Source organism: Perca fluviatilis, chromosome 9, assembly GCF_010015445.1.
Source record: "Perca fluviatilis chromosome 9, GENO_Pfluv_1.0, whole genome shotgun sequence".
NCBI classification, from domain to species: domain Eukaryota; kingdom Metazoa; phylum Chordata; class Actinopteri; order Perciformes; family Percidae; genus Perca; species Perca fluviatilis.
This window is the reverse complement of record NC_053120.1, coordinates 21,505,137-21,515,928: the sequence shown is the minus strand read 5'-3', so window position 1 is coordinate 21,515,928 and position 10,792 is coordinate 21,505,137. Positions and strand designations below refer to the sequence as shown.

Here is a 10,792-nt window from a genome sequence, read left to right as displayed (position 1 = left end):
GTTTTGACGTGTGTGTTCGCGTTCATGTTTGTGTCTATCCGTAAGAGGAGAATGTAGCAATGCTAAAGTCTGATTTAATGGGAATTTCCCAGGGCCTGTTTCACAAAAGCAGAATATATAAATCCAGGATAATTAAAGCCAGGCTTGACCTAGTTAATTGTGCATCCTGTGGGGTCGAGTGAGGAGGAGGACTAGGTCGGCCAGGCTGGTATCAGTGTGTACTTTCAAAAACCGCGAGGTGTCACAGTTACAGGTATTTGATGTGTATTGAATTATTTTTCTCGAATTTTTTCCTTTTTGGGCTAAAATATAAGTTTCTGTTTCTCCACTCTCGGCTTTATGCAGTGTACAACTGTTCGTTTTTGCAAATGACAGTGACTCATTGATGGTTTCAGTTAAGAGCAGTATTTCATAAATTATATTTTAGACTATCATTCAGTCGGTCCGCTATTATCTGCCACGCTTTTTCTCACGTTTCATTTTTTTTTATAGAGGCAGAGTTTCCTTCTCTACATATTATATGCCTTGCTCCCTGTATATATGGACATAGAAAATAAAGACACTGAAGAAATTGGACTCTAAAATCTAGAAGCTATGAAGATAATTAGTGATAAATTCCATGCACACTGTAAACATGTGGACAGAGTATATTCATCAGTTATTTCCCAAATATAAGGACAAAACCATTGGGTGTCCTCTCCCTGTTGTTACATGAATGTACAGTAGCCTACATCACCAGATAGGTACTGGTCCAGTGACTAAGACTATAATTTAGAGGATTGTACAATTAGATATGTCTTAAATTGTACAATCCTCCCAAATATATTCCCAGTTTACTGGACAACATAAATTGTGTGCTAAGAATGCCAAATACAATGCACATGAAAGTGGACAAACATGATGCTTATAGGTTAAAGAATTTAAAAAAATGAATCAACGAAAATGATTCAAGGTGCATTGGTCAACTATAGAAATGTACAGCATTGTATGTATTGCCCTTAGTAACAGACTTCATTTAAAACACATTTGAATGTTATCAGCCTTTTCTAATTATCTCAACAACTGCCATAACATATTCATCAAACTTCTATATGACAGCAGTCTTCATAACAGTAACAATGACTGTCACATGAATAATTATAAATAAAAAAAATGGTCACAACTTTAAATAATAACAGTACTTATAAACAGCAAAATGCACCTGCTGTATTTTAATCCAGGCTGTAATAACAATAGGGTCCAGTGCTGGGTGATCAGAAAGGCTCCAGGATTAAATAAATCCTGCTGTTAGCCTGGTCAGGAGCAGGCTAGCTGTACAGAATAAATCTCCATGGTGATTTATGTGCCTCCGCGGGAACCGAATCAACTTAATTTCCAGGATAACTGGGACCCGCTTAATCCCTATCTTGTTTTGACAGGCCCCTGGTTAGTTTCACTATTGTTTATAATGTGGTGACAACACAGTTGAACACTCATTTATCAATGAACACAATGTGGAAAAGTTTTCAAGTAAAATTTAAATGCATCTAATGATGATTAAAAGCGGTTTTACATCATCTCTTCTCTGGAAATCCTAGTCACCCACACTCACTTTGGTAAATTAGCATGCCAAGGTAGAGACAAAAAGTATTTTGCACATGGTTTTAATTACCCAACTTTTGTTAATCTTTTTTTTGGGGGGGTGGGGTGGGAGGGAGGGGCATTTTCAGCCTTTATTGTTGACAGGACAGCTGAAGACATGAAAGGGGAGAGAGAGGGGGAATGACATGCAGCAAAGGGCCGCAGGTCGGAGTCCTGCATGCTCTTCCTCATTCTCTGGTCTGGAGCCTTGTGGTAGGGCCTCATCTTAAATAGAATGATTAGAATCAGAATTACGTAACTTATACAGTATACAGTATTTTACGCTGCTAAAAAATACAACTGAACATTAGTGCAGTCAGTTTGTCCATACAAACGTAAATATAGGTCGTTATTGCAAAAACGACCTCTGGGAAAGGACAGTCTCTTTAATATTAATCATCTCTCTTTCTGTGTTTAAGGTCACCTGACACAAAGTGTAGATACATGTGATGTTATTTTGTATATGTTAAGGGGTTTACCATTTTTAATTACTTTAATAATTTAATAATTTCCGCTGAACAGCCTGCAGACTACAACTAATTTAAAGTGATAACAACTAATTACTTTTTAAAAAAAGAAATTGTGAAAGTCGCAAGTTGAAATCGATGTTGGAAATTGCTTCGTTGTGTGTGTGTGTGTGTGTGTGTGTGTGTGTGTGTGTGTGTGTGTGTGTGTGTGTGTGTGTGTGTGTGTGTGTGTGTGTGTGTGTGTGTGTATTGGAAGAATTCAGAGGCCTAGCAGAGACGGCAGAATTAAGCCTGGAGGCTGAAATGAGTGTGATTTGGCCTACTGATGTCAAATAGCAGACATATGTCTTTTGTCTGTCAGATGTTTCTCTTTACAACCGCTCATCAAATCCCACTAAAGTGGAAATTCTTTTGGGAAAGTAACTCAAATTTGCCTATAGATGTCACACTGAATTTGCTACATCAACAGTTTGGTAGTCTATATCCTCGACCTTCCACTTCTGGGATTGCCCTGTTAGCGCCAGAAAATGTGTATGTCTTTATTTTTGGCTGCATTTCCGTTACCTAAGACTTCCTTTGTGTTGGAATTCTAAACTCCGGTGGATTTATGATGACTATGGTTAACTGCTCCTGAGATCTCTGCAGGGTAAATCCAGACAGCTAGCTAGACTATCTGTCCAACCTGAGTTTTCTGTTTGTTTTCACAACTTTTGAACGTACACACGTTCCACCAAAACAAGTTCCTTCCCGAGGCTATTTTGCAGCCGCACCGGTGCTCTGTGCAGCACTCATAGACAGTATAGTGCCGCCCATGAAGATTGTGATTGGTTTCAATAAATGCCAATAAACCAGAGCACGTCTTTCTCCTGTCCAGGATTGCTGTGTGGATTAGCCAGACCCTCCGCCGCAGCGCTGTGGAGGAAGGTCTGGCAAAGCGCGACTAACAGTTTGATGATGGTTATGGTCAGATTAAAACTATTTTCAGATGAAATTAAAGTATGTTTGAGTACCTATGGTCTCCGATTGATGCATTAAATTGCATTATCTGTAACAATGCACATGCACCTTTACTCAACCTTTGCTGTCTCACTTTATTCAAGCTTAAAGAGTCTCCTTACTTGAGTGGTGAAATTAGCGCAGTGGGCAGAAACATTTGAGATGTGCTCAGCTGTCCTCACCAATATACCACCCAGGTGGTCACTCTCTCTATGTGAACTTCCTATCAGCAGTACTTATGGCAACAAAGCACGAGGATGTGTCAATCACAAGCACCAGTGGGCTGAGGCAGTAAATAGCAGGTCTATTTGAATAGCAAGTGTAAATTTGACACACTGTGACAGAGTAACATGCTCTTTGTGCTTTGCTGTTGACTTCATTTATACATGGACTGCGATAGAAGTGTGTCGAGCTAAATTAGACTTCACATTTATTTCTGCTGAATGACCATAAAATATGACAACTAAGCACAGTCTACTAATAGTTTTTCTTCACAACCCATTAAGACCTCTCAACCATTCAATGGATAATTTAGTCATCCTATTGATTTGTCATTATTAGCTCATTTTCCCCAGCCTGATGTTATTGCAAATGCTGCTCAGCAATCATCAAAGACCCTCTACTCTGGTGAGACTCTTATCTCATCATTGAGGTAGCCTGAAGGAGTGTTTTTTTTGTTTTTCAGAGTGATGATAGTGAAGCCCTGTTAGCCACAGTGTGAAGGTTTAGCCGCTTGGCCCCTGTTATAACAACTCTAGGAGTCTTGAGGAATGTGGGTTTGTCCTGCAGTCCGTTACTACCCCCTCTCTCCCTCTGTCTCTGCCTCACTCTTGTGTCCCCTCCCCTCTCCCAAACAGGGCATTTCCCTAACTGTTCTCTTTTTCTCACAAGGCTATAGTTCAATATTCCATTGTGGGGCACATATCCCGTCTCAAATTCCGACTCTGGGCTCCTCGACGCCAAGGCACTCCAATTGTTGCAAGGTATTGTGCTCATTACTGATCTGTTGACTGCAGTTCAATGAAGTTATCAATAGCTTTGATTTTGACTATTGTTTCAGAAGCCCGTTGTTTCACGGGGATTATCTCTTTGTGCATGTCTGTTAGATAGATGGGGCTCAAATGATAAGATTTAGATGCAGAAAGTTGATACAAAGTTTGTTTCTAAGCGGGTGAAGTTGCACTTTTTTTTACCGGCTTTTTGCGAAACTGCATGAAAAAAAAACAAAAAAAACGACAGGCTAGTCACGTTTTATAGTTTGATTGCTCGCCTTATTTGAGTTTTCATACTTTGGGATAAACTTTCCTGGCAGGTAAAGTGGAATAAAATATGTGTTTCAGCGAGTAGGAGCTGATTTTGTGTTTTTCTCCATTCATAAAGTTGCGGTGACCTGCAGAGCTCGTTTCAGTGCTGCAATAACCAGATTTGTCTTTCTGTCAACTTGCAACTGCGCCGATGGCTGTTTTATAGCTACTTCGCAAGACTAGGCTAGTGATGGAACCTGACATTTTTTGTAGGTCTATAGGCTACTTTATGGACTTTAAATGCGCTTCTCATTAGTGAATTTTCAGTAAACATAGCCTATTTAACGGTAACTGGTTTTGCATTTCTTAATATTCCCTTAGGAATGTAAAGTTATGCTGTGATTTTGCTTCTCAAATCACTCTGCGATTCAAATAAATGTCAAATGACATGTTGCGCACCAATGCTAATTGATTAATTGATAATGCAGACTGCTTTACCTGCGTTATTCTGACAGCAGGGTTGGAGAAGTGCTCAGCAGAGCTCCCACTCGGTAATTGATCAGGCATTTCTTTTGTTCGGCATTGATCCCGCCTCCATTCACGTCTCTTACTGCAAGCAGCTGAAGCCAACTTTTTTTGTATGTCGTTTTTGAGTGGAAAATTCTTTTGTTTTTTAATAACTCGGGCCATAAGAAGCTTAATACGCCCTTCTAAGAGTTTACCACTGCATTTAGGCTAATGCACCACCACAAAGTATTATAGTCTATACACATTTAAGTAGCATACTTTTATTTGTCTCTGCCCCTAAAAAATAAAAATGAAATATAATTACATGCAATTATGTTAACATTAGTATCTCTTAATTTCTATGTCTTCCTGTCTAGACCCTGTCTGCCATCATTTTTCTTTTTCTCTGCATGCTTATGTGAGTTCACTGCATCTATTTCTCATCTTCTTTTAAAATTAATCAGTGGGTCAGTGGGATGCAGGGCCATATATATTTTCTTTTCTTTGTCCAGCCCATAAATATAATGTGGCTGTGTCTGCTGCGGTCATATATCACCAGGGGCCCACAGTTGGCTCTTAAACCTGTGGTCCATGAGGTGGAGAAGAGAAAATAAACCTCAGGGCTGTCCAAATCAGCCTGGCTCTGGATGTTTTTCAGTTTAATGTAATTAAGTTATGACTGGGTTGTAAGACTATATAAGCTATGCATAGGGTAAGCAAATCCAAAATAGAGTGATGTTCCACTTTTTTATCTATGTCAAAAGTTTTTCAGAGGCCTAAAGGGGGCAATACAATCTCACTATTCAGAGAGTATTCAATTTATAACAACTTCTTTGGTTTTATTATAATCCTTATTAACATCCCTTTAACTGACAATAAACATTTAATATTCAACACACTGTGCATGTCTCTCTAATCAGTTTATGACTTCTCTCTCTGTAGTGTGTAGTCACTACATACAGTATTTGGTGTCTGTGGAGTGATAAACCACTTATGAGAGTGCTTTGAAGTGCATTATAGTGAAAACAGATTGCTGGAAGTCAGGATTTAAGTGTCTCTTCTATTTCCTTGCATGCTCTTCTTTATTCACCCCCCAACTCATATGTTTTCTCTTTTCTCAATATAACCACCAAGCATGTCACAAACACAAAAATCAAATCAGTGAATAATTCCATTGCAAACCATTTCACAAGAGAATTGTACGGTGTCTTGTTGTTCACACATTTTTAGGGAAAATGTATGAGAATGATTTTAACTTTTTACAAGGGTAAAATTGTTTTGGTCTGTTAGTTAGATCAATGATTCCTAACTAGGGGTACTTGTATCCAGGGGGGTTGTTCAGGATGTATGTGGAAAGCACAACTAATTAACTAGTTTTGTTACAATAACCAGTAAGCTGCAGATCAACTTGAGTCAGTTGTAACACAATAAAATGACATGTAGCAAATTGAGAGTCCGTGGAAACTAGTTACCAAGTTAGCAGAGAAGTTGAAATAGCTAGCTAAAAGTAATGAATAAACAGCTGAAGTTAGCTAGCCAGGCCTTTGCTCAAGGTAACGGATAAACAGCTGAAACAATTAGCTTAAGTTAGCTAGCCAAGCCTTGGCTAAAAGTAAAAGATAAATGGATGAAACGTCTAGCCTCTACAAATCCAATTAGTAGGCTAACTCACAAATGCAGACCAAAACAACCTGATAATTCAACTGTATGAAATGTTTAAAAAAAAACTTTTACATCATTACTGTGCTAAATAACATCCAGTTAATAATTTAGTCAAACTAGTGCAGTGCCTGTTCAAAACGTGCCTGTTCGGAACAGGTCGATTGCTTGGCCTCCGGCTGCTTGCAGCTGTTTCGAAAACAATATCACACTCGACACTAAGCAATACACTTGCCATGACAAAGTTGCGTCCGCTAGGAATGCTAGAGTACACGCTTCATTTGCTAACAGCTAACTATTTGGGACCAGGCTATTCCCTGAAACAAAAGCATTAATTCCGAAAGTTACACATCTAATGCTGAAAATGTTTGAGTTTGCTACAATGTAATATTTCCTGTTTCTCTTTCTTCATCTATTCTTGAATGTACTGTACTGTAGCGAGTGACGGAAAGCGAGCTGTATATAATAATATATATAATAATAATAAATAATATATATGTATAATAGGGGTTCCCTCTCAGTAAGTGGTGTGAGAAACATACAGACAGAGACTCCATTTTAGATGGATTAGATGAACACATTTGAAACATGGTGCTGATGAAGGAGTACATGAGCTCATCTGACAGGGCTGTGGGGGTACGTCAGACAAAAAAAAGGTTGGGAACCAAATGAGCTGAACCACTTTCACCCTCAGTGTAAGCTTGATAAGTATTTCTTAGTGTTTCTTAGCTTTTATCTTATTTCTTCCTCTGTCTAGCCCCTACTCTGGAGTGCACACCAGGACTTTTGATCTGGATCCAGGATTAGATCCCTCTGCTCAGCCTGGGTCCATACGGTGAACAGAGAGTCAGAGAGAGTAAGCGGTAACACAGAGATACGATTGGAGGGATAGCCAGACCGACCAATGGGATCAGGGAAGCTGGCCCAGGTGCTGCTGGGATGGGCAGCAATGTGTCTTACAGCGTTCCATGTGGCTAGCGGTGAAACCGGGAATGGACCATACCAAGCCAGTCGCTTCACTGGCACTGTGGACCAGAAAGAGGTGCAGCGGGTTCGACGCCGTGGCCAGGAGACGCTGAGAGGGTCAGTGACTTTGGCAAATCCCAAATGAGCAGCAATGCATAATACATTTTGGTATCGATTTTATTCATATTCTACTGTAGAAGCTTTCATAACAACAATGCTGAAAAGTAGAAAAGTGCATTAAGTTTGGTTTTGTACACACAACTCAGAGCATTTGTAGATGTATCTGGAGAAACTTTAACATATAAATGTCTTTCCCCTTTCTGCTTTCCTGGCAGCTCTCTTTCAACAGCTGGGGCCAAGCTCGCCTTATACCAAATTATGCTGCTGAATACTACCATATTGTTTTCTTAAAAACAGCAAATGTTCGACCTTAACAGGCTGCTTGCCACACCGAAATTGTATTTACAGCAAATTGACATTTTCATGGGAAAGGAAGTAAAAAGCCGCTTTCTATACATCTCATGAGGGGATGATGAGTGAAAAGCATGACCCAAATTCCACTGTATTAGTGTATTAGTTAAGCTGGAGAAAGTAGTTTAGGGCGGAGATTGCTGGCCCCGGTGTTTTGAGTGGAGGCAGGAAAATAGTGTGTGAGTGTGGGTACATGTGAACATACATGTGTATGTTTTTAAATGCGTTGTTCATTTGAGTATCTGTATGTGAGGAGTATCCAGTGAAATTAACTACAGGGATCACCTCTTACCCCCCTGTCCCTTCTCTCTCCTGCAGTTCAACTCTTTGACTTTGTTACCTAAACCATGAATCTGGGTGTGGGATGTATGTCAGTGCAGCAAAGAGTTTTCACTGTATATTTCGCCACTTCTTGAAAAACAAAGGATGTTTTGTTGGGCCCCGTTTTCAGTGTCTGCATCAGTTATTCCAATCAGACTTCCATCTGTCCTAGCTTATGGTTCCCCCGGTGCCAAGCCACAGGAAATGAGGTATTCGTATCACCCAAGGGGGGTATGAAAAGGGGCATTTGTTTCACTGCTGTAGGTGACAAAGCAGCAGAGAGAATAACAGAGGGCAGGAAAAGTATGAAAGAAATAGAGCACATGAGGAAATGAGACATGAGATGAAGAAGAAATTTGTAGCGATAACGAGAAAGATGGAGAGACATAACTAAACTCAGTGAAGAGTATTCAGTTGTTGCTTATTAATAGTGCAGGGTCAAGCTCACAGAGTCCTAGAACTGGTGTTTTCTCTAAAAACATATTCAGTGATGATCCCCACTGCGTAATAGAAATAGATTTGATTGCCTTGAGACTCATTTCAGTTTAAATGTAAGGCATTTTTCCATGTTAAATAAAGAAAACCGTCCCTCTGCATTTAGACATATTTCAAAGGAGCCGTTTGTGCCAAACTTTGAGTGAGCAAAGTCCTTTAGCATTTTCATGAGAACATGTTACAAAAGACTGCAAACTTTTTCCATTACATTGTTAAGTCTTGGAAACACTGCTATGTTAGGAACGTAATGTAGTGATAGCTTTGTGTACCGAAGTAAATAGGTGATGAGATTACACAGCATCTCTGAAATTTAGGGCATATTAAGGCTAAAAAGCTCTGTATGAGTACCATAAACTAAAGTTATTTGACAAAATGTTTGAGATCTTTTTAATTATTTTCATTGGATTCTAGGTGTTGCCTGGTAACTGTCACTTGAATTATTCCGAAACTTAAAAGCACCTCCCATGTGCTGCCGCAGGCTGGCCAAAGCAAATAGGTCTAATGTGTTGACATTATTTTCAGTTACTGTTTGAGTGTCGGCTGAAAAAGATCACAGTTAATCTGGAATCGGGGAAAATTAGTCATCTACACATGAGAATGTTTCATCTCTGGACAGAAGCCCTAGGGTGAAGAAATCAAACGATGAGTGAGTAGTACGTGTTTTGGCTTTGTGTTGTGAAAGTGAATTTTACAACAACTCATTGACCCCATGCAAACCCAGGTTTGTGTCTTACTGTAATGCTTTCATCTAAGCATTACAGAAATCACAGTGGACTGTCAGTAACTCAGTATAGGCTTTACAGATTCTCTGTGTGGGAGATGGAGGGAGGTTAGGTTAATGATGGTCATTACGCTGGCCTTGGGCTGGGGTGTAGTGTTTATTTGCTGGCTAGAACTCCATATCCCCTGGTCTGTCTCTGGTAGCGCTGGGTCTGATGCTGACTGACTCTGATTTATTGGCTCCCACCGCACTGCTGCCTGGCATCGGTCCACTCAAGAGCAAACTGATCAGACCTTAGGTTGGCTGGCTGGCTGGCCAGTGTTACTCGATGGGTAATTGACCGTCTGGTTGGTAGAATGAGAGAAGGAAGGTGTGAGGCAGAGACTGATATTGCTTTTTTATTTTTCTCTCTTTCTGTCAAATGCCCTACCAACTAAAATAGTTGAATATTTATTGTTTAATAAGATCTGTTGTATGCTAGAGTTAAAGAATCCAGCCACCCACCTTCTTAACTTAGCCCAGCTTGGCCCAGCTTTACCAAGCTCTGCTGAGGAGAGACGCCTTGGATGCTGGCTAACTTGGCAGACAGTCAGCCCCAAAGCAGAGAATAGCTTTCAGCCACTCAATTCCCTTCCAGGGTGATGTCAATACCACCCCAATGGCTTGGATGGGGTCCTCTATTTAAAGTCTGCCATGGCGTATGCCTAATTTGAAACAGAATGAATGCCACAGGACAAACGTCTTTATCGCAGACCTGCAGTATCTGAGTGTTTTGAGGATAGAGGAAGGTGAAAAAACACCCACAAAAAAGCTTAAGAAGAATTTACATTAGAATGAGTGAACAATTGCCAGTTTCTTATTCTGTTTTTTTGTGCATTAGGTTCCATTTTAGGTTTTTATGTGTCTGCATTTTATGCTTACTGTGTGTGCAGGCTAAAACCGAGCTGTAATGACAGGATTATCTGGGACAGCTGATTGGCATGTGGTCTGTTAATAAAGTGGTTTAATGTCAGACTGTATGAGAAGATTTAGCCATCAGTTTACTTCCCACATTTGACGTCTCTTTCCACACTGACATACACATCATAAAACATTTTGCAATCGCGCACATAAAGGCATTGCATGAGCTTATTTGTGTACATCGCTGTATTTCATTTACAATTACTTCTGCTAAACATCACATCGTTAAAACAAACAGAACAATAAACGTGAATCCTGTCTGGGGTTTGTGTGGTTAACCACAGTTAAAGTTATGCTATACAACTGTATCTCCTGTTGTCTGTCACCCAGGAATGTCATCACAACACACACCACCATAGTGATTT

General features: G+C 39.9%; 1 protein-coding gene across 1 annotated transcript in view; it reads left to right on the top strand.

Annotated features, from left to right (window-relative positions):
• Window positions 1–3,925: 3,925 nt before the first annotated feature.
• Window positions 3,926–10,792, top strand: part of fbn2b (fibrillin 2b) — a 70,369-nt gene continuing 63,502 nt past the window's right edge. Inside the window, exons 1-2 of the mRNA XM_039810910.1 lie at window positions 3,926–4,066; window positions 7,251–7,576. Of these exons, the coding sequence (XP_039666844.1) occupies window positions 7,398–7,576 (179 nt within the window). The 5' untranslated portion in view covers window positions 3,926–4,066; window positions 7,251–7,397. The remainder of the gene's footprint in view (window positions 4,067–7,250; window positions 7,577–10,792) is intronic.